Raw genomic sequence first — 23565 nt, 5'->3', positions numbered from 1 at the left:
CAAATTTAGGCCCATTCTGAGTAGGTAAGGTGAGCACCTGTGTGTTCCCCTTCTCGTGGGGTTTGGAAAGTGAAACGAGATCAGAGGTGACTGGCTGGCTGTCCCTGCTCCTCAGGCATTCCAGAGTGCAAGAGGAGCTAAAAATAGAAGTAATCTTTCCTCTGGGAAAAGGGCTGCTTGGCCTCTGCCCCAGAGAGAGGGGGGTACTGCCCTGGCATTTTGTATTGGTTCTCAAAGTCCTCCTGGGAGGGAAAACATTGCAAAAATATAAGATGTTTATTAGTCTGCTAAAGGTGGAAGGAATTAGTGTTTTGTTCTTCCAAGCTGTATGACAGGAATGAGCTGTGGGGATCAGGGTTTTATATGTGTTTGTCTTAAAGCAGTTGTCTTTGAGTGTGTGTATTCTCTTCCCTCTGAGCATCCCAGTTGGACCCCTCAGCCCTGATGGGACCCTCAGCCCTTTCCCCCCTTGCTGCAGGATCTCCTCACCCCACACTAACACTGGCTGCAGTTCCTGTGCTAATTTAATCCACTTCAGCCTTCTGGTCGTTCCTATAATTAGACCTGTCTGCCATGTCCACTGAACTCTTGGGAGCTTTCCCATGGTATCCTTGGTCTCTGCTCAGCTCTCAGTGGATTTTTTAAATCCAGAATTGAGAAAGGATGAGTGCCTGGCCTCAACTTTGGTGGTGAAGTAATTCATACTGCTCAGGTGTCCTTAAAAGATCCTTAAGGATTCTCCTTGCACTCCTGCATTGGAAGAACCTTTCCAAGGAGCAGTTCTGGGTGTTACTCAGGCCCCAGCTTGTTATTGGAGCTGCTAATTGTGCTGCTTGTGAGGGGCTTTGAGCTGGGTTTGGGCAGGGGCTCCTGTTTCCAAAGCTGTGCTTGGAATTCCTTGTAGTTCTGCTTCCGAGAGCTGGAGCTGATGAAGTGTGACCACACTGCTCAAAGCACTCACCAAGTGGCACAGGAAGGGAGCTGGGAAGGACAGTTTGTGGAGTTTAGCACAGGTTTATGTGGAGTTTAGCACAGCCCAGAGTGGAGCAGCGGCAGAACAAAGTGAAGAGCAGGATCTGCAGTGCCAGACACTGACAGAACCACCCTGACCTGACTGTCTTGATCTGCCTGTTTTTCCACAGCTGGCATCCAGTGGGATTTTGGAGGCTGAGTTTAATGCAAAAGAGACTAAAATATGGTTTTGGGCAGGTACAAAATCCCAGGAGACAAAAATCAGAGCAGCTGACAGGAGGTGACATACAAAGGGCCTTTCTCTGAGCCAAGGGAAGGTGTTTATGCTGGTTTACATTATTCCCCACAAGCAGGAGATTCAGCTCAGGTCTCTGAACCATTCAGTCAAGTTAAGTTTGGGCTAGATTTTGGAAGAAATGGAGTTGGAAATTACCTTTTTAAATGTAACTTTTTTCCTTGTCTCTTCCTGCAGGGAAATCCAGCTCCTGCGGCGACTACGGCACAAAAACGTCATCCAGTTGGTAGATGTGCTGTACAACGAGGAGAAGCAGAAAATATATCCTTTTCACAGGGCTGTTAATCAGGTTTGAATTCCCACTGCTCCCTGCTGTAGTTCTGCTCTTGGGAAGGCCCTTTTAGATGCTTCTTAAGCTTAAATTTTTTGCAATTAAATTGTTCCCACTGGTATTGGCCATCCTGCCTGCTGGGGGACTTTCCACAGGAACACAAATTCACAGACACACCAGTCGAGGCAATTTTATGCCTCACCTTGCTGGATTTGGGGTGACTCTGCCACGCTGAGAGCACTTTGAACCAGTGTGGAAGTTCCTGGAGCTGATCTGTTGTAGCTGGTATTATAAATGGTTGCTTTTATATTTGACAGTGTTTTCTAAATACTGTCTTATTAGAGCACTTCAGGAAAGGGGTAATTTAATTGTGTGTGTTAATTAGATCAAACACTCTGCCACCAGATCATTAGGATAAAGTAGTGTGACAACTTCTGCTTGTGCCGTGGCCTCGACAGATAGGGGGGACAGCAAGTCAATTACTGAGAGAGAAAATGCCTTTAATTAGAGAGGAGGCAGCGTGGGGAAAAGGAGCCCAAGAGGGACATCGTGTGTCGGTACCAGGTGATGACAACCCAAACCCATCACTTGGAAATGGGATCTCTCCAAGGATATTCCCTGCTGGGCTCTCTGAGCAGTGCTAGTCCACAAAGAACACCTTGTTTTTCAGTACTTTCCCCTTTCAAGTACAGGTTGATCTCACCTTTTTTATCTTTATCTGCTCCTACACGGTCTCCAAGTTTGTTCCTCCCAAGGCTGGTTATGTATGTGTGGAAATAACTGGGAGAATTTCTGTTCACTGGGGCTGGGAGCAGGAATTTTTCCATGATCACATTTGTGCCAGATCTTTCCCCAGCTCCTGCCTGGCACTGCTGGTGCCTGTGCTGCATGGCCAGGGCTTGTGCAGCCACATGGTGAACGGGATTGGGAATAGATCCAAAGGAAAAGGGACTGTGTCCCTGGGGGCAGAGCCCTTAGTCATGCACACAACTGTGTTGGTTCCTTGCAGGAAGCATTGCCAGGTGAAAGCAGAGTTGGGGTTTAGAGGAGGGATGTCAACTTCCTTCTTAGTGATAAAAAATCATCATTCCAGACCAGGCATTGTGACATTGGAAACCGAGGGGAAGACTCTGTTCCCACCTGAGTGTTCCTTTGCTGGTGGAAGTACTTTGCAGGCTTCAGCAGAGTTTGTCATAGAATCATAGAATGGTTTGAGTTGAAAGAGACCTCAAAGCCACTTCAGGGTGTTTCCCTATTTCTGTCATTCCTGTGAGGTCTCCAGCTTGGTTTCTGTGGAGTTCCTGTCCTGTTCCAGCCCTGATCCTGGAGCTGCCACAGGTCATTCCAGAAGGATTTTCTTGTGGGTGCTTCCCCCTCCTGTGGGAGCTGGAGGAAGGTCCCTCAGCACCTGGGAGTGCAGCCCTTTGGGCTCTGCCTCACACAGCACCTGCCTGAGGAGTGTTTAACCTTGGAGCTTCCTTAACTCTGCCTTCACGTATATGGTGATGGAGTACTGTGTGTGTGGGATGCAGGAAATGCTGGACAGTGTCCCAGAAAAGAGGTTTCCAGTGTTTCAGGCTCACGGGTAAGTTTTGTTCCTCTCACCACTGTGCTCTCTTGAGCTGGAGAGCTCTGCTCAGGCTGCACTTGAAAGCAAACCTGGCTTTGTGCAATAATTTAATCTTTTACACCCAGGCAAAAAGTGAAAAGCTCTTGAAGTGGTGACAAGGATTGTCCTAAGATTTTGGGAAAGAAAACCATTTTTCTATTGATTTTTGTGTTACTTTTGTTTAACTTCCTGAGCTGCCCAACAGCCCTTCCTGGCCCTCATGCTCCTGCCGTGCCCAGGGGTGTGAGGGGGGAATCTCCTGCCCTGCCTCAATGGAGGTCAAGCTGCAATTCAGCGTCAGAAAAGAGATTAAAGGCCTTGGGATGGATTAGGGATTGGCAATATCCAGCATGATCTGTTATCCTGGTTAGTTAGCAGACAGGATAAGCTGGAGCGCCTTTCACTCTGCAAGGAAAGAAACCTGAGAATTCTGGGAATAGATTGTCAGGATCAAATCAGGGCAGAGCAGCAAACCTGTGGCAACTACATCATTTTATGGCCTTATTTTCATTTTGTTTAAGAGATCTGTGGGGATTACAGACAGCCTAAGTGAAATTCAAGCACACTAATGTTATTTCTGGGTATTATGAGATGAAACACTTGCCTGTTGCCAGGCTGTGTGTGCAGTGCTGGTGATAACCCAGAGTCTCTGACCATAAGCATCGCTAAAAGCTCCTTTCTACTGGCTAAAAGTGTTTGATTTTTTCCCTCTGCCTCTCTCTGCAGGTACTTTTGCCAGCTTATAGATGGCTTAGAATACTTGCACAGCCAAGGGATTGTCCACAAGGATATCAAACCCGGGAACCTCCTGCTAACAACCAATGGGACACTAAAAATATCCGATTTAGGCGTAGCAGAGGTATGTGAGAAGTGCAGCAATGGGACATTCTAGATTGAGGTCACCTCTGTGGTGTCATTGATTTATTGTGCATTTAGGCTTTTGTTCTGTTGCACTTGCAGAGTGCATTGAGTGACTCTGAATATTTATTGCAATTGGCAAAGCACTTTTGTTGGTAACAGCATGAAACCTCCACTCAGGAAGCACAGAGAGGAAGACATCAATCTTGGACAAGGCCATAAGTGGGGGGAAATGGGGATAAGCTACATAACCTAATTCTTCTTTTTATATGGAGACTGCCCTAGATTGGAAAGGTGCAAGGCTTGTCACTGTGGCATGTTCTCTTCGTCTGTAGATGTTCAGTAGAGAAGTTTTCCCCTTTTATTTCCCAGGTGGAACTTTTCCAACAGTTGGTTTTCCTTAGCAGGTCTGACACTGTTTGGTCTCTCCTGCAGGCACTGCATCCGTTCGCGGAGGATGACACGTGCAGGACGAGCCAAGGGTCGCCAGCATTCCAGCCCCCAGAAATTGCCAATGGCCTTGACACCTTTTCAGGCTTTAAAGTCGACATCTGGTCTGCGGGGGTGACGCTGTGAGTGCCCACAACCCCCAGGAACTGGATAACAAATTACACCCCCAAGGAGCTCAGTTCTGGGCCAGCTGCTGTTACTGCTGCTCTTGTGTGTTGAGAGGAGCACAGAGAGGGGTGCTGGTCCCTCCTGTGGGTGGGTTTATGCTCCCCAAAGTACCTGTAATTCTGCAGAAAGCCATCTTTGCTCTCTGTGAGTGACTCTGCAGCTGTTGCTCAGCACCCAGAGGCACAGCTGCTGCTATAACAGAAACCACAAGCACCTCCAGTATTTATTTTAAAGTTTTTGCTGTCCCAGGCTGTCAGGGAGATGTCTTGGTGGTTTTGACTCATGTGAATGAAGAGCTGTGATGAAGAAAGGCTAAGTTTAAAGAGGCATTCCACTAGTGTCAGATATTCCTCTTTAGGTTTCCTCTTGGCTCCTTTTAGTTTATGTAGCCATGTGAGAACTGAGTAGTACCTGTGTGCTGCTTCTCATCCAGCTTCTCCTTCTGCCTCCACAGATACAACATCACAACGGGTCTGTACCCTTTTGAAGGGGATAATATCTATAAATTATTTGAAAACATCGGGAAAGGCGACTACACAATTCCAGAGGATTGTGGTCCTCCACTCTCAGACTTATTGAGAGGTGAGTCTCCCAGATGGCTCCAAAAGGGTAAAATTTATAGATAGAACAACTGCTCAACTTGCACAGTGCCAGGCAGAGCTTCCTTCCAAGTGTCCTGTGGATCTGAGAACACTCAGATACCTCGTCCAGGCTTTCCCTGATGTGAAACACTGACCCTGCTCAGGGTCTGCTGTCCTTCCTCATCAGCCTTTGCTCTGGGCTTACTTCTCTCAGTCTCATTTGTCTCCTTCCCCCCAAATTCAGAGCTGCAGGATATTGGAGCAGAGTGACAAGTTTCACTTTCACAACAGCGCTCTCGGGTAGGACCAGGAGTGGCACTTTCTGTGGAGAAAGTTGTGGTTTTGCTTGTTTTTTTTCTTACTGTCACTTATTGCAGCAGTTGGAAGTTTAATGCTGAACAGTCTCTACCTGTGAAAGCTGAGTGGTCAATCAGGGCAGGAGTTCTGTGCACAGCAGGCAGGCTGGAGAGCCCTTTTGGCAGCAAATGGGATGTGAATCCAGCCCATGGGACCAGCATTCCTACTGCCTCCTCAGCACTGGAACAGCCAAGTGCAGCCGTGCTCCCCAGCCCTCAGCACGGGCTTGTCCTCTCCTTCCTTTACAACTCTTTGTGGGAGAGCAGCCCCCAAATGTGAGATGTTTGTCTTGTTTCCCTTTGGGTTTGCTGGTTCTTGTGCTGCGTGGGGCAGGTGATGGGCTGGGGACACTGAGTCCCTCCCTCCTGGCAGCGGGTCAGGTCTGCGGGACACGATGCTGGCTCGGTGCAGGGACACGATGCTGGCTCTGTGGGGACAGGGGCTCCCGGCTCGGTGTGGGGACAGGGGCTCCCGGCTCGGTGTGGGGACACTCTCTCAGCTCAGGGCAGGAACAGGGGCTCCCGGCTCGGTGCGGGGACACGGGCTCCCGGCTCCCGGCTCGGTGCGGGGACACGGGCTCCCGGCTCCCGGCTCGGTGCGGGGACACGGGCTCCCGGCTCCCGGCTGGGTGCGGGGACACGGGCTCCCGGCTCCCGGCTCGGTGCGGGGACGCGCTCCTGGCTCCGTGCCGGCCGTGCTGGCGGCAGGTGGTGCTGTCAGTCCGAGCTCTTCCACAGCCGCTGCTGGGGCTCCCCAGACCCCGGCACCGAGGAGGTGCCAGACCTCCCGCAGGCCCCCTCAGAGTCTATTTTAGCTTCTCTGGCCCCATGCCGATGATGAAATCAGTTATTTCCACGTGTTTCCAAAAGCATTAGCCAGCTTTAGCAGCTCTCCAAAGGCATTACATAAGGCAGTGCTTCCAATGGCACTCGGCACAGCCGGGATCTGACTGCTCCACTGAGCCCAGCACAGCAGCCACTCTCAGCCAGGCACTGCCTGATGTGCTTCCTGTCAAAGCTGCCTGCCCCAGAGAATGGTGTCCTGAGCTCCATGTGGCCATTGGTCTGTGACTGCTGACTCCAAACACAGCCTCTTTATGAGCTGAGAATTGCCCAAATGGAGTGAATCCTGTGGCCCCACCGGCCTGGCAGCCACTCTCCTAAAGCAGCCAGCAGAACTCCTTGGAGGTTTGTGATCAGCCTCTCAGCTGCACTTAGTGCTTCCCCCAGGGAAAAGGAGCGTGGCAGTTTTCTCTTTTCCTTTGCTGAGGATATTGACAGCTTAAAACCTTGTGCTTTATTAGCACAGTAACTCCCTTTTTAGTTCTCTTTCCACCCCTGTGTGAGATCTAGAATCAAAATTTCCTGCTCTTCCTTCTGCCTGATTTTACATGGAGGAGCCTTGTACCTGGTGCCCTCTGTCCACGTCTCACAGCCTGAATCTCCTCCTTCATCCTTGCTGCTGTCTCTCTGCATCCTTCCTGTGCTTGGGCACCACAGAGGTGCCAGTTGAGTGGGTTTGGTGGGGAAAAGAACTTGTCTTGCAGGAGGTGGCTGTGCTCTCATCTTCTAGGGTGGTGGGAAGCCCTAAGGATCCCTTTTCCTCTCCTCCTTCTCACCTGAGAACATTCTCTCACTTTCTCTCTCATCTTGCCATATGCACCTGGTACACAGTAAAATCTGACATTCTTCTTTGCTTGGTGTGCCATGCATTTTCCTGTGGTCAGACTGCCCCATGGCCCCGAGGTGGATGAATTCTAGGGTGGGATTGCCCCAGTTCACCCCACTCTGGAGGCCTGACCACCTCCCCAGCACCTGCTGAGGCCCAGGGCTGAGCTGTGCAGTCGTGGCTCTACGTAGCTATGGTGACAAACCTGGTTGCTTTATTTAGTTCCTGCTTTTCCTCCAGAACATCTGCATTTCCTGGTCAGTGCCTGCTCCTCCTGCAGCAGACAGGAGCTGCATCCAGTGCCTGCAGGTCAGATCCTGTCAGTGGCTGGTGGATATGTTTGTGTGAGCAGTACAGACACCCCCAGCTCAGCTCTGTCTCACTGGAGGTTTCATGCTGGCTTTGCATTGCTTTGAAAGGCTCTAAAAGCCCTTGCAGGGCTGTGAGTGCTTGGTCTGGGGCTGGTGTGAGGCAGAATTCAGTGCTGCAAAGTGCTCATTTCCTCTGTCTGCGGGGGCTGTGCTGACCACAGGCCCTGTCAGGCTGTGAAGAAAACACAAACATGCTTTTTAAGGTTTTCCTGTTCTTCTGTTGACTACTTTTGTAGTGTTTCTTTACTTTTTCTTCCCCTTGAGCTTGTTTTTATCTTTGTTCCCCTTTCCAGAAGAGCTGAGTTTAGAGGACTTAAAGCTTCTGTGGTATTTGGCTTGTAAAGAGACTCTCATGACAGAATATCCTACAGATTAGTTGGGATGCTGCTCCTCGTTTTGTCTCCCTAATCAGGGATGAAGCTTTATTTATACTCTTCAGGGATGGAAAGGGGAAAGGCTGGTGCTGCTCTCTGTGTACAGTCAGGAGAGATGTGTCAGAGTGGAAGAGTTTATAAATAGCCTTAAGGTTCTTCTGGCAGCATCTGCCCGTGGCTTATCAACTGTGTGCACTTTGCTTCTGGACCAGAAAAATGCAGAAGGTCAGCTTTCCTCCTCCTGGTAATAAACTTTTACTGGAAGAGGAAGCTCTGAGGCTGCAGCCCTGCATTAATCAGCATCTGGATTGATTTCCCAGCCCTGTGACCTGGGACACAGTGGTGGGTTCCTCAGCAGTTTGTTTCCTCACTGCCATGACCTTTGCTTGCCAGGACAGCGAGAGGATGTGCACCCTGGTGACAGTGGGATGCTTTAATTGTGCCGTGGCAGGAGTCCCCAGGGCTGGCAGGAGGGTGTTTGTGCCCATCCAGAGGTCTGTGCTGGATCAAAGGCCCAGGATTTGCCTGCAGAGGGAGTTTGTGGCCGGAACACGCGGCTGAGTGTGTGCAGAGAGAGGGAGAAAGTCCTGTCTCCATTTACAGATTGGCCTCACACTGCTTTTATAGTGGTTGTTTAAATGTTGATCCAAGTTGGAGGCTGAAGTGAAACCCACGGTGAGGTCACTAACCTTGCTGCTGAATTTCTTATGCTTATCAAATCCCAAAGCTGAGACTGTGCTGTGTTCTGAACTCCAGGAATTCTGCCCTAGGATATCACACTGTGCCTGTCCAGGATCATAGAATGTATGGGCTGGGGGCTGTGAGGGTCTCGGGGCAGATCCTTGGGGTCCAGTTCCTGGATTGCCACTTTACATGATTGGAGAGGGGTTTGAGGCTGTGGAGGTGCTGCAGTGGGCACGATATCCCCATAGAGGCAGGATTGTGTAGTATCTGTTCTTATCAGTTTAATATCTGATACATCATCAACAAGAGAACTTTATTTCAGCAATAATTTCCTCATGGAAGGGTGGTCAGACATTGGAAGGGGCTGTCCAGGGAGGTTTGGATTTCCCATCCCTAGAGGTGGTGCTGAGTGACGAGGTGGGGATTGGTCACAGGTTGGACTCAATGTCCATGGAGGTCTTTTCCAGCCCCAGTGAATCTGTGATAGCCCTTGTATGGGCACAGCAAATCCTCCAGGAATACCGGGGAGCAGAGGTCGGAGCTGGGCCTCCTGAGGCTTTGCCCTGGCACAGCGTGTCCCATCCCTGCTCGCAGATAAACTCCAGGGAAGTCTTTACCCTAAATGGCAGCGAGCAGCTCCTGTGGGCAGACGCTCTGGGATGACTTGCCTGGTGAATAGAACATGATGTTTTGTCTTGATGAAGCCTCTTCAGTGCAGGGCTTGAGCCACAGAGCTGCCACGAGTGACTCAGAGCTGAATGTATGAATGTACATTTTCAGTGATGAGACTTTCCATTTTCTTTCAAATACTGCCCCAAATGTGGTCATTTTTCATTAGAGTAAATATTCTTTTTGGTCAATTATTTTCTTTCTGCCTTTTTAATGACTTGAGAGCAACAGCTCCCTGTGCTGTGGCTGTTTGTAACTGCTGTTCTTGGGCCCCTTTTAATCATTTACCTTAAACTTCTTCCTCTGCTTGTACCGGTTTCATCTGGTAAATGCCTTAAATTTCAAAAAACACCTTGAAATGTGGTCTTTAAATAAATAAACTGGGGGAGTGGGTGGTGTCCTGACCTCCCTGTTCCTGATGGCATTAATAAGAGAACCCAGCCAGTACTTGGCTCTTGTCCCCCAAAGTTCATGTAAGCCCTCTTTGCAGTCCTATTTATTTTTAAAAAGCCAACTCGTTTGGGCAGCTCAGCTGTGAAACTGTCTGATCATCTTATTAATAAATTCCTTAATTGTGTGGGATTTTTTTTTCTCCAAACATTTTTTTTTCTGTGAGGTGAGGAGAAATTCCATCTGAACGTGAGAAAACTCCTTTGCTGCCAGGGTTGAACTCTGGAACAAGTTGTGTGTGGGGGGAGCTGTAGAGTTTCCATCCTCAGAGACATTCCAAACCCAGTCCAAACAATCCAAAACTATGAGGAATTGGGCTCTGAGGACTCCAGTGCTTCAAGTGTCTGAGCCAGGGGCCTGCAATGCACCTGACCTCTAATCTGGAGAGCTCTTTCCGTGTTTCTTTAACCTACTTCATGTGATGTCATGTGGATCAGTAGTGATCCTGTCTGCCTTAAAGCTCTTAGTGCTGTCACCAGCACAGATAAACCTTCCCAGGTTGTCAGGCCAACCTGTATTTTGAGTTCTGGGTGGAAAATAACTTCAGCCCTCCCACCCTGTACTGTCCTATCCCCCCTCTCTGCCCATATCCATTACTGTCATGGATGTGATGAAAATGGACTGACAAGGATTATATTCTGGAGCAGCTTTTGTTGCCTCATGTGCTGTGGTGATCCATCTCTTCCATGACCTTTAAATTCCAGAATCTCATCTGCAAGGCCCTTGCAGTTTCCTGTTTGAACTAGGATGTGTTCTTCCAGCTCTCCCTTCCCAAGTGCCCATCCAGATGTATCTCCCATCCCTCTGTTTTCACTCTGTCCTTATCCCAGCTCTCCCCAGCACTCTGCACTGTTTGCTCCTGTTCTGACATTCCGAACTCCTGTTTGACAGTCAATATATTCCTGGAACCTTCACTGGAGAATATCTTGGATGCTGCTGGATAAAACTCCTAAGGTCCCATTGGCTCATTCCTGAAGAATGTGGCAAAATTTGCTCCTGCTCTTCTGTTGAGTTGTGAAGCTTCAGAAAGGCAGTGGAGCAGCGTGGGCATCCTAGGAAACTGTTTCAGGAATCCACCTCCCTCTCTCCCAGAGAAAACACAGATGAGCTGCTTTTCCTCTCCCCTCTCTGCACACCCCCACCCCAGTTACCTCAGCAGATGATCCCAGAAATCCAAGACCTGGCCAGGGCACATGGATGGGCAGTAGGGTGGGTTTTTGTCAGTTTTCACTGGGTTTACCTCCAGAATGGAATTCCACTAGACCAGAGTATCTGGGACACGGAGCTACTGGACATATGCTGTGCCTGAGGCTTTGGCTCTTCCATGGAGAAAGTTCAATGGAATTATCTGTGAAATGCAAAGTCTTGATGTTCTTTGCCTGGAGACATGCTTGGACCTGTGATCCAGGGCTGGAGAGGCCTCAGTCCCTGCACTGGGCAGGGAGGGAAGGGCCATATCCACTTTAAAGGTGGGAATCTGAGGAACAGACTGGATCGGGTAGTCAGCAGTGGGGTTGGGATTTTATGCTGAGCTTCCTGTGACTGATACACCAGATCCTGCCTGGAGCTGCCAGGACTGGACACAGCAGGGCTGTCGGGGAGGGTGGGGAGGGAAGGGGCAGAGCTTTGTGCTTCCTGGCTTTGACTCAGCTGAGAGTATCTGTGATCACACCTGGCCTTTTTTCCTTCTTTTCAGGGATGCTGGAATACGACCCAGCCAAGAGGTTCTCAATACAGCAGATAAGGCAGCACAAGTGAGTGTTATCAGTCCTTTCTTCCCACTCATGTACCTGTGCTCTTGCTCTCACCTCCTGATTCCTTTTGACAGCAGACACATGGAAGTCACTCGATCTCCATCCTCCAGCTCTGCTGGGGCTCTGGCAACCTCCACTTGGCTTTTTTCCTCCTATTAGAGCATCCGGTACAGAGTGGAACTGCTCACCAGTAAATAAGGAATATGTTGGAAGTCTGTTTGTGGTGTGCCTGCTTCTGGATGATTAAGGGTTCTGGATAATTTTTTCCAGAGGCCAGCAAGTACTAATGGAGCAGAACAGGGGGGTCCTTAAAGCCAGGTTATTGAAGTAGGACTGCTCAGCAATGTGTGTTTGTTCTGGCCAGTCTGGGGACAGAAATATCCCCTGGTATTTGCTCCATATGGAATCAATATGTGGAGAAGCGTTCCAGGACAATAGGAAATTTTTTTTTCTCTTTAATATCACAGTCTTCCCTCCCCCATATCCTCCCCCGTTTTCCGTGCCAGTCAGGAGGGGAAATGCCCCGTTATCACTGAGGGTTTTTTTTTTTTAAGGATCTGTTTGAACACGCTGGCTCTGAGCAGAGATTTCCTGGGCGGATAAAAGTACAAGAACAAAAAAGCATCATGAGGATGCTTCACTGCGGAGGCTGCATTAGCTTATCTCCTCTTGGAATGGGAAGTGCTTCTGAGGACAGGCAGAGCTGCCTCTGGACCGCAGCTGCTCAGCACAGGCGCTGTCTGTGAGCCTGCCCAGATGCTTTTGGGAGCCGTGGAAAAGCAAGGATGTGTAATCCAGGATGGTGCTGAGCCCATCCCGTGCTGCAGGAACAGCACTGCTTTCCCATTGTGTCTCTGGAAAAACCTGGCTGTTGTAGCCATGTCCTGTCAGGGGATGGTCCCTGGGAGGTGTCTGAGGAGCCACAGCCAGAATCTGAGAGGCCTCTGACAGGGATCAGAGGGGCTGGGGGAGCTGGGCCTATGGAGCTGCCCAGGCAATTATTTAAGCAGTCAGGCTGACTCCTTAATAGTAGCCAAGCCCTATGCCCAGGTGGTTTCAGTGGCTCTGGGTGGTGACAGGCACCAGCATTTGCCATTCAAAGCTGCCTTTTGCTGCAGGTGCCTCCCTGTACCAGCAGCCATGACCAAAGGGGATCAGCTTGCCATGAAGCAAACCCATGCTTTGTCAGGAAGCCCTGGAAAGAAGCAGGAATTAAGTCTATGGAGTCATCAATAGGTCTTGAGAAAAGCACTTTTTCTTTCCTGTGGGCGCAGAGGCTGCCCCTGACCTTGGACACTGCCCTGGGTCCTCATGGGTCACTGCTGGGTGTTTAAGCTGGTTCCCCAAGCCCAGATAGTCCATTTTATCCTCCTCCCATGTGGCAGTGAGTTTTTGTGTCAGCTTTGCCCAGCTGGAAGCACAGAGGTGTCTCCAGGGACCTTGCCTGTACCTGGAAAACCAGAGAAACTGGAGCATGGCTCTGGCACGGGGCAGCTGTGGAGCCCCTGTGCTCCATGGGCACAGCTGCTGTGCTGAGGCTTCTCATCCCACAGCACTGAGAGGGGCTGAGAAAAGGCTCTACCTGCAAACCCAGGAGCATTTCCAAGGCTTAGGCTCTTATTAGTTTTGTGTGAGCTTAGCCAGTGCTTCTTAACAGGCTTTTCTCTCCTATTAGTAATTGCCTCCTTCCTCCTGCTGTGGCATCTAATAATTACATCAAGCACAGCAGAGCCTGCAGCCCTGGGCCTTGGATGTGTCTGTCCAGCTCCTTTTTGTGCTAAAGAATCCAGAGCTTGGTTCTCCTGCCTTTTCTTTAAATAGAAGCTTAGCCCTGATGCTTAACCTGACCCTGATTTTTTTGTAAATGGAACACAGCAGTCAGGACAGCAGGCAGCCATTGGGTATTGTCAGAGGGCTTTGGGAAAGCATTTTAGTAAGAACAGATTTGATTTCTAGAATCCTTAGATTTCGTGGATGGGGGGAGAGTAAGTCATTAATGATTTGGGGTTTCTCTACACTCCTCCCCCAAAACCAAGTGCTAAGGCACAGGAACTAGATAGAGAAACATCAAGGGACTTCCCCAGGCTGCCCTGCTGGGATGGATCCCAGTTCAAACCAGAATCACCCGGTGTCTTTCCGTGCTGCTGGAAGTCTCCTTTTATGTCTTTGAGCTGCTGTTCCTGAGGACTCGCTCATACAGACACTTGGGATCATCAAAGTGCTGTGAAATCAGCAGGAACAGCCCCGGGCCCTGGGCAGAGGTTTTGCTTTGGAGCCAAACGCTGTCGGACCAGGGTCGTGTCAGGATGATGGGAAGGGGCTGTCCTCCCCTCTCCTGGGGGAAGGGGGATCCAAGGGAAGTGTCACAGAGCAGGTGTCCTGCAGCCACAAAGCTGGGTGCTCAGGATCCATCCTCTCCCACTTCACCTGCCATAAAGTGTGAGGGGTGTTGCAGTGGGATCAGAGATAAAATGAGTGGCTCAGGGGCACTGGGGAAGCAGAGAATCACAGATTCCATGGAGCAGCACAGCTGCAGGAGGCAGGCAAGGCAGCCAGGCTCATGTTACTGACCAACAGTGGTAATCCTGCCATTCCTCCCATTATTCCTGTCAGCTATTCCAAATGCTTTTCCCCCTGCAGCAGCAGCCCTTGCTGAGGAATGCTGGAGGAAGAGTCTGCAGAGTTTCATCCCTACCAGGTGCCTTTCTCCCTCCTCACTCCTGCAGCTGAACTCCTGCATCAGACTTCTGTCTCTGCACTTTTACTGGAGCAGGGCAAAGCAAGATGCTGCTCTGTCCAACCCGGTTCACGCAGAGCAGACCTGGAGCTGTAAATGGAAATGTGTTAAACCTCTCCCAGCCTCATCTCATAGCTTAGGAGCTGCCAGAAGCCAACCCCTGAATAGCAATGGAAGAGCCTGGAGACCTGCTTTCCCCAGAAGGATCCGTGTGGGATGATGTTCAATGGGAAACTGATGCTTGTAGCTCACCTCTCTGAATATTTGGTGCTCCTGGGCTGGAGAGGAAAAGCTGCCAAGAGCCAGGGAGTTCCAACTTGCTCCCTTATGGATTATCTACCACCTTCCCTCTGCCCTGTGCTTTTGCTGAAGGGCTTCATGTTCATACACTGCATTTTGTAACTAATTCACTGACCTGCTGCAGCACTTAAAGTGATGAAGTGGATGCAGAATTCTACCTCTGTCCTTTGTTTCCAAGGCAACCATCTTCCCTTCCCTCTCCACAAGTGTCACACTTAATTTGTTCAGTCGCAGATCCGATTGCAGGAGTTCATAGCACGAGAGGGGAGGCACTTCCACCTTTTATTAGCTGAGGTTCATATTAACCTGCTGGGCTGGGGTCTCCTGCCCTCTCAGAGCCTGCTGTGCCACCTTCCCCACAGGGGTTTGGAGGGTGGCTCTGGGATGCTGTGCTGTTCAAACCTGGGTACTGTTGGAAATGTGTTTGTGGGGCCACTGAAGGCTCCTTTGCAGATGCTGACTGTGCTCCTGAACTCCTGTGCCTGCATTGAGGGAGGGAGAGGGGTTTCACTGACCCTCTGCTGCTTTGCACTTGTGGGCCACATCCCTTCTCCATGGTGCCAGGCAGTGATCTCCCCTTGTCAGGACACAAAGAAACATTCCTCCTTTCTTCCCAAGACACCTGGGCTCAGCCTTCCTGCCCTCTGGCAGCACATGGAAGGGATCTTTCCTTCTTTTACTCATGTTCTGCAAACCAGTTTTGTAATGTGACATGATAAAGGAATGTGAGTCTCTAGAACTCCTTGTAGGAGTCTGAACCACTACAATCACCTTTGGCCTCATCAGCTGGGGGAAGCTGCTGCTTTCTTACCTCTGCTTTTTCTGACTGAGAAGCTTGGACATCTCTTGATCCAGCAGGAGCTGGAGCAGTGATTGCAGAGACACTGCTGGCGTGTGCTGCCTTTTCCTGTGGCACTCTGTGCCTTCCACAATTGCCTGTGAGGAGACTCAGTTAAACTGGAACCCTGCTAGTTGCTGCTTATGGTGACAGTGACCTTCCAGTGAGCTCGAGGCCCTTACATGGCATCACAGGAGGTGGAGAATGGCTCATCCCGACCCTGGCTGGCAGGGGGAGGATCTGCAGCTTGGCATCTGGTCTCAGAGAGAATCACCCATGTACAAACCAAGCAAGCTGCAATGTTTGTGACCCAAATGGGAAGTGGATAGCTGGGAGTGTTGGAAAGCTGCAGCTGCGCTTACAGATTCTTAATTTACCCTTGCTTATACCATAACTTGAAAAGAGCAGAGAGAGGACTTGTGGTGGGAGATCTAAGCTTGGGAGCTGCAAACCAGGCGGGCTCATTAAGCACTGGGCAACCCAGATGCCGCTTTTCCTTCAGTCCTTGACCCTTGCTGTGTTATCTCCCTGTGGCTGACAGCAGCTGTCTGGGCACCCCTTCTGCCTGGCAGGATCACAATTAACACTTGTGTCACTGCTGACTGGCCTTCTGAGCTTTGCAGTCATCTCAACGAGCTTGTGGAGTAGGAAGAAATAATCTCTCACTACTGCTGCCTTCACTCTGAATTGTTTCTTAGCCACTCCTAGTCTCTTTGGAACAGAGACCAGGGAGAAATTTGCCTCTTCCAGGGGATGTTCTGGACAAAGGACGCTTCTGAGATATCAAAAATCTTTTCTTCCCCCTCAGGGTTAAAGCAGCCACTGCAAGCACCAGGTAACTGTATGTGCCAGTGGAGTTAGCTCAGAAAACATCCCTGAACTGGGAATAATTGGTGAAACAAGGCACTCCTTAGCAGGGCTCCGACCCAGCTGGTCTTTTGGGTTGGTAGTAAGGGCAGAGTGAGGAGGGGCTTTATCTCATATAGCCATCACTCCCCAGGAGTTGTTGCTTTCTGGCTCACTCAGTGGCCAGCGGCTTCTCGAGGCAGATTGGAGTGTTGCTCTTCTCATATGAAGAGCAAATCTTCACTAACAACCTCCAACACCAGTGCAGAAAGCGGAATGTCTGTCCCTGCTGGAAAATCCTTGCCAGGAAATACTCTGCTACTCTGCACAGAATTGCTCGAGGCTCCTTCCAAGAGGTCTTTGATTTTTCTTAGAACTTCAATGGATTTCTCTTCTCACTCTCTATCCTCATTACCATATATGCATATGCAAGTGTTTGAAATCACCTCCCGGAGGATGGAAGCATAATGACTGGAGTACAGTGATTCAGGTTTCTGCTGCTAATAAAAACCTATTTTTACTCTCCTGATAAGTAGGACAGGAGGGAAGAGTGAAGCAGAGCTGAAATACAGCAAAGCAAAACCCCCAGTTGCTGCAGACTTCCAGGCTTTTTCCCTTTAAAATTCTCCTTTTAACAGCAGTCACTCTGATCTCGTTTGTCCTGGATATTCCCTCTCCCGAGGTCACTGATGTTGAGTTTGGATCCCTCAAGACCCAGTGCCCCTGGCAAAACCAGCTGGTTTCTGTTGGTTCCTCTGTCCCTGTGCTGATGATCCTTCCAGGCTGGATTTGCTGTCTTGGCAGTTGCTTCCTCAATGAGCACGATCTCCCAAGGAAGTGAAATCAGATGATCCGATTAGGAGTGCTGTGTGCCACACACGTCACCAAGGAAGCCATCCATGGGATCTGTGAAGAGCCACTGGCCAAAGTCGAGTTATGCTGGTTCTGTTCCCTTCCTGCCAGTCCAGCAGCTGGGATGGGCTTGCTCAACTCCTGTAGTGCCACTTCAGGGACAAAGGTGACCCTTGCCAGCTGCGATCTGCAGCATTTCCTGTCCCCTCTCCTCAAATCCCAGCTTTCTCCCTGTGAACAAGGCACTGCCTGACTCCCAGAGCTGCAGCCTGGCTCCAGAACTCCATCACTGCAGAGAAACCAGTGTAAAGATGCTGAATGTGAAGCAGTTTCTGGATAAGAGTTAACCCCTCCCTTGAATCCTGCCTGATTTGTCCCAGTAACTGCATTTCCATGTGTTTATCTCCTCACTCTGTGCTTTTGCTGGTAGTTTTGTTAGAATCCCACCTTTTTTCAGGCTGACTGTCAAAGCAGTGTAAGACTAGAACACAATGATAATTACAGCTCTGCACAGGAGGTGCATTCAGCCTGCCTTCCTGAAAGGAATTTGGAACTGGGGTGATAAAAAACAGATGGCTCAGGTTGGTGAGAGCTCTTGGGCTGGCTCAGGCCCTCCTCTGTGGTTGGAGGCCAGGAGTTGCTGGATGCCAGCTTTGGAATGGAAACCATTCGTGTCCCATCAGTCTTGTGTTGGTTGGAAAGGTGTGTTAGAGTTACCTGGGTCTGCAGGAACCTCTGCTCCCACCTGCACTGAGTGTGTTCCTGGAAGTGTGGAGGCTCCAGCAGCACTTCTAGGAGACTTTGGGTGCCCACATGCAGCTCTGGGAGACATCCCAGAGACAGTGGAGTCTGAGCCCTGCTCTGGGAGTACGATGAAAACCTAAGAGGTTTATCCCATCTGGCTCTGGGATGCTGCTGGGAAGCAGCCTGCTGGATTCCTGATCTGATTAAGAACAGCTTTCGGAGCCGATATCCTTTCCTGGCCAGATGGGGTTTAGTGGTGATAGGAGTCCCTTGAGACAGAGGGGGATAAAAAGATAAAGTAGAAGCGTTTTTGCTGTGGCCTTGGTGAACACTGGCTTTTAAAGGAAGCTGCTGTGGTAACTACCCCTCTGCTCAGGCTGGGACCCCACAAACTGGTGTCTGTTGAACTGGATCACCCTCAGCTTCAGGAGAGGAGAAGTTTCTCCTGTCCTGCTTGCTTGGACAATAAAACTCAGGAGCTCCAGCAGCTCTGCTGATGTGTTTTGTCTTACAGGTAATTTGAGCTGGAGTTGGTGATGGAGAGAATGTTCCTGAGCTCTGTGTCCAGGCCCTGAGCTGCCCCCTGTGCCTGTCCCTTTGTGCCTGTCCCCCTGTCCCACCCCAGTGTATCCCACAGCAGACTCCAACACATACTCCTGGGCAGAGCTGTTTGTTCCTGCTCCTGGGTGGAGCACACACCTGCCAATACTGGGGTGGGATGGGGCCATTGCAGTGTGGAGGGCCCCTCTGTGCCTCCTGCACTGACCCAGCTCTGCTCTGGGGCTCTTTGCAGCTGGTTTCGGAAGAAACACGCTCAGGCAGAGGCGCTGGTGCCGATCCCGCCCAGCCCCGAGACGAAGGACAGGTGGAGGAGCATGACGGCGGTGCCTTACCTGGAAGATCTGCATGGCTACAATGAGGAAGAGGACGATGAACTGTATGACATTGAAGATGATATCATCTACACTCAGGACTTCACAGTACCAGGTAGGGGAAAACGATGCTTTGATGGGCAGGACAGAAGTGACTGGGGGCTTTTTTTTGTCTGTTCAAAGGTTTTTGGGAAAGGCCTCGAGGTCTGAATAATCCTTTCAGCAGAGGAGGAGACTGTTGGTTATGGAGTGGTGTGAGTGAGCTGTGGTGCTCTGAATGCCTTGGCCCTTGATTTGATCAACAAGGGTGCCCCTCCTTGTGTCATCCTTGTGCCAGCTTCCTCCCTTCTCCCAGGAACAGCTGCTGCTGGACTCTGCTGTTCAGCACAGTTAATTGTTTAGGCCAATTTTGCTAGAATGAGTTATTTGGGAGCAGAGTCCTGCAATGACTCTGTGTTCAGGGGTACGGGGCACACCTGGGGTGTCCCTGGCACACCAGGAGCCTGGTCCCAGCCTGGCCTGTCCAGGTGCTCCCCAGTTGTGTGTCTGTCCCAGGACTGAGGGTGAGGGATCACCTCCAGAGCAGTGACACCAGCAATTACACCTTCCTCCTGCAAACAGCAGCATTTAAACCCAAGTCAGAGCTGTCATGGCAGATGACAGGCAGATTACTGGAAGATCTTCAAAGTCATTTGTGTAATTTGTGCTGTTTCAGAGAGATTAGAGACCTAAAGGCTGAGAGGGCTGGGGAGGTGAGGTGGGATGTGCAGGTGCAGTATTTGTGGTGGGGAGGAATCCCCTCAGCACTGGGAACACACTTGTGGGAGGAATAGGGTGAGGAGGGTCCCAGGACGGGGGCTTGGTGGGTTTGTGTGGTTTTGCAGAGGTGGGAGCAGCTGCATAGAGAATAAATGTGCAATTTTTACTCAGTCTTCCTGCAGGATCCCTTTGAACCTGCTCAGTGTTACATCTCTAACAGTGATGCCATGTTAAAATATAAATTAAAACCCCCTCGTACATGAGGGATCAGTTCAGCTGTGGCTTTGCTGGGCAGTGAGAGCAGGAGTGTGAGTGACTCATAGGTGGGGGTGGGTGTTGGGTTTGGTGGGGGGGAAGTGGGAACCTCATTAAATCCTGTGTTCTTCAGAGGAAGAAGGGGCTTTGAGAAAGTGCTTTCATTTTTAAAGGGTTATTTAAAGATTTATGCGGCTCTGTGGGGAGATGTAAATGTTCCAAGCCCCTGGTTCAAGTGGTGTTAAACATCCCATCCGAGGGAAGGGCTGAGGATAGGATGGAGAGGATGGAGGAGAGGATGGAGAGGATGGAGGAGAGGATGGCTGTGGCCTGGAGGCAGAATCCTTGTGTGCAGTGAAGGGATGTGAATGTCCTGCTCGGTGCTTTTGTGCTGCCTCTCAGATACAGAGGCCAAGCTATGCTCTTTCCTCCTCTACATTAACCCCTCCTCTGCTGCAGCCCCATCCTGCAGAGCCTGCTCCTGGGTTTTTCAGTCTGAGGCTGAGAAATACAGCCAGGACTGGAGTCTTTGAGCCAAGCCTGATGCTCGGGAAGGTGCGTTCCTGGCTGCTCACGGTGCCTGCGTGCTCAGTCTGACAAACAGCAATTCAAAACCTCTTTGTGGTGTTATTTTGAAACCTTTTTTGGTGCCTGAATGAGCTGGATGCGGAGCCATTAAGAATGTGAGGGGTGGCAGGGATGAGCAGCCACGTTCCCGGTGCCTCTCTCAGCTCTCCCTTTATTTATTGTATTTTTAGCCCTGCTCGTGGTGAGGGTGAGGTGGGCAGGAGCTGCTCGGGCAGACGCAGCGCTGGGTCAGCGGCTTCCGCGGGGGCAGCAGTTGCCAAGACTTCAGCCCATGCTGAATTTTTATTTTCATTAATTTCAACGTCAGCAACTGTCATTGGTGAAGGAGGTAAAATTAGCTCACGATTCACCTCCCTCCCTGGTATCCATAATAGACTCCCGGGACTGCTTTTGAAGCACGGAGGGAGGGGAGGAGGGAAGAGTCACACAAAAGGCAAATGAGCTGTTTGGATAGATTCTTTTTTCCCTCCCCAGTCAGAAATGTTAATTGACTTGGCCCCAGTTCAGCCAAGGGAGGAGAAGGAGAAGTGTTCAGCTTGTCTCTGAATGGGGTTGTTTGAGGCTCTGCAGACATGCTGGTGGGATGGAGGGATGGAAGGAAAAACCCAGAGCTCTGGGGAGTTGCTGCAGCCTGACCCCTGTGATCTGCTCACCCTGAGCCCGTGGGGGAGCCTTATCTCTGGGGTCTCTGGGGCCAACGTGGCCCCCTCTTCTAGAGCTTGGACCTCTTGGCCCTTTCCAACCATCACCCCTCCAGAGAGACCAGGTACTGGTGGGATCAACAGAGGGGCTGTGAGCTCAGTGCTCCTGCCGTGCCAGTCACTGCCACAGCATGTCTGAGGCTCTGACACATGCCCAGAGCACCCCCTTTCCCTGGGGGGCTGAGGCACCCCCGTCACCTCAGTCCCTTGTGGTGAGCCTGGCACCAGCTGTGCTGCTCAGGGGTGCTGGGTTGGGGACAACCCTTGGGAGCACAGTGAGTGCCTCTGGCTTGGGCAGTGCCAGGGTTGGGTGCCCAAAACCAGTCAGTTGCTGTCCCTTCACATGGCCCGAGGGCTCAGGTAAGTGGCCACAAGCCAGTGACCAGGAGCTGTGGCAACACTCAGAGCCATTGGAAGGGATATGGGAGCAGATCCAGGGGGAATCCATGGAATGTGTAACCCAGGATCATTTTCCTGCTCCCTCCTCATTTCTGGAGGACCTGCAGCAGCGCCAGGGGGGATATGTTGAGGCACAGGCATGCGAGCTCGACCCCTCTCTGGTGTCTCTCCCACCACCCCCATGGGCCCCCCTCAGCCCCCCGGCTCCGAGCAGTGGGGTGATGGTTGGCGCAAGCAGAGCTGACGTCCCGACCGGCCTTGGCAGAGAAAGGATTGAGCATCCTTTAAAGAAAATTATACATAATCGTCTTACAGCCTTCGCTTCCACTCAAACCTCTGAGTCATAACTGAAGGGCCCTGGAGCGTGACGTTCCTGCTGGAAGGAAATTGCCTCGGCTGGATCCGGTGGGGGGGTGCCGGGAGCCTGACAAAGCCTCAGCCCTGCGTCGGGCAGGGGACTGCGCCGTGTTCCCAGTGGGAGCACCCCGGGATGCTCTGTGGCCACATCCCTGCGTCACTCCCCGGGTGAAGGGATATGACACAAGCCCCAGCCATGGCAGCGGGAGAGGCCTCTGGAAATGGCTCTTCACCTGCTCTGCTGAGTCACAGGGAGTGGAGGAGGGAGAGGGGCTGATGTGAATCCCCCACCCCATCGGGGTGTCTCCTCAAGGGAGGGTGACACACCTGAGCCCTGGCCGTGCCAGAAGGGGCTGCACTGCCCCATTCTGCAAACACACTCAGCCTCTGGGTACTCCAAAGTTGATGCCTTCAGCTGGGACCTACATTCCCTCTTCCAGAGAACGCAGGAGGAGGAGTGACTCCCTCCACCGCTGCCCATGTAGTCCCCAGAGGAGCTGGGCTGCTGCCTGGGAGTCCATGGGAGCTCGGAGACAGCCCAAGGAGGAGGGAACACACTGTCCTTTCTGTCTGCACCTGCCGTGCCCCTGTGCTGGGAACCACCAGCTGCTGGGGGAATGGGGATCACATTGGGTGGGAGGGAGATGCAATCTCAGGCTCTCAGCCTTGCACATCCTGTGTTCAGGATCCCTCTCCTGTGCTCCTCGAAGGCTCAGGAACAGGCTCAGGTTTCCCACACGTGCAGGATCCATCCCAGGCACTGGGAAGTGCTGCTGCCCACCGCCCTCACTGTGCCCGTTCCCTTGCAGGACAGGTGCCTGAGGAGGAGGCCGGGCAGAATGGGCAGAGCCGTGGCAAGGGGCTGCCCAAGGCCGTGTGCATGAACGGGACAGAGCCAGGGCAGCTGAGCACCAGGGCCAAGGGCGAGCGCCGGGCCAGCGCCTCCTCCAACCCCTCCCGCAAGGCCTGCTCTGCCAGCAGCAAGATCCGCAAGCTCTCCACCTGCAAACAGCAGTGAGCTCTGCCCAGGTACTGTGGGGGGACCCTGAGGGGCTGCCTGAGGAGGTGGGGGGGACCCCTTGGGGACTGCCCAAAGAAAGGGGGGACATCCAAGCCTGCCCCAGCAGTGGGCCATGGGAGGGAGCTTGAGAGCGTGTTTTGTAGTCTGGGTCCTGAGCATCCATCCCCCTGCAAGGGTGTCCCTGGCACCCAGAGCCTGGATCCCCTGTGGTGTTGGGGAGTGCAGAGCACAGTGGGAAACCCCCATGCCCTGCTCTGCCAGCCTGGCTCTATTGCCCCTTGAAGGTGTTGCACCATCAGGCAAGAGCTGCTGTCATGACCCCTCTCCCATCCTGGGCTGCAGCTGGGCTGTGTAATGACACCCCCTCTCCTTGGCACCAGGACCCCCACTCCACTCCACTCCTGGCCTCACCACCCTTCTGCATCTGGGCGGCACAGAGGAGCTGGGCTGCACTGGGATGCTGAGCACTGGGGTATTCCCAGAGAAGCCCCCATAGGACCTGTCCCTTGGCCCAGGGGGTGGCTGTGTCACCCATGGCTGGGCCACTGCTGTGTGCCCAAGCCCCTTCCCCCCCTGGGGGAAGCTGAGCCCCCTCCCTGCTTCCCTGCCTCCTTCCGGCTCCCTCCTCCCCGGCTCCAAGTCCTGTCCCCTCCTTCCCACCCCTCATTCATAACGGAGCCAGCAGTGACTCATGTTCAGCCTCATCCGCCCCCGGCCTCATGCTCGTCACAGCGCTGCTGGGGCTGAGCTCTGTTATCTCCTGGA

The 23565-nt window shown here is 51.7% G+C and overlaps 1 protein-coding gene across 2 annotated transcripts in view; it reads left to right on the top strand.

Moving 5' to 3' along the window:
* STK11 (serine/threonine kinase 11) overlaps positions 1 to 23565 on the top strand; it is a 30258-nt gene that overhangs the window by 5365 nt on the left and 1328 nt on the right. For both annotated transcript variants that reach the window (XM_071577815.1, XM_071577814.1), the window contains 8 exons: positions 1445 to 1528; positions 3034 to 3123; positions 3874 to 4006; positions 4441 to 4577; positions 5078 to 5205; positions 11474 to 11531; positions 18642 to 18835; positions 22589 to 22808. In XM_071577815.1, the coding sequence (XP_071433916.1) occupies positions 1445 to 1528; positions 3034 to 3123; positions 3874 to 4006; positions 4441 to 4577; positions 5078 to 5205; positions 11474 to 11531; positions 18642 to 18835; positions 22589 to 22797 (1033 nt within the window). In that variant the 3' untranslated portion in view covers positions 22798 to 22808. The remainder of the gene's footprint in view (positions 1 to 1444; positions 1529 to 3033; positions 3124 to 3873; positions 4007 to 4440; positions 4578 to 5077; positions 5206 to 11473; positions 11532 to 18641; positions 18836 to 22588; positions 22809 to 23565) is intronic.

This window comes from Pithys albifrons, chromosome 27, assembly GCF_047495875.1.
Source record: "Pithys albifrons albifrons isolate INPA30051 chromosome 27, PitAlb_v1, whole genome shotgun sequence".
Lineage (NCBI taxonomy): Eukaryota > Metazoa > Chordata > Aves > Passeriformes > Thamnophilidae > Pithys > Pithys albifrons.
This window is presented reverse-complemented; position numbering and strand designations above follow the sequence as displayed.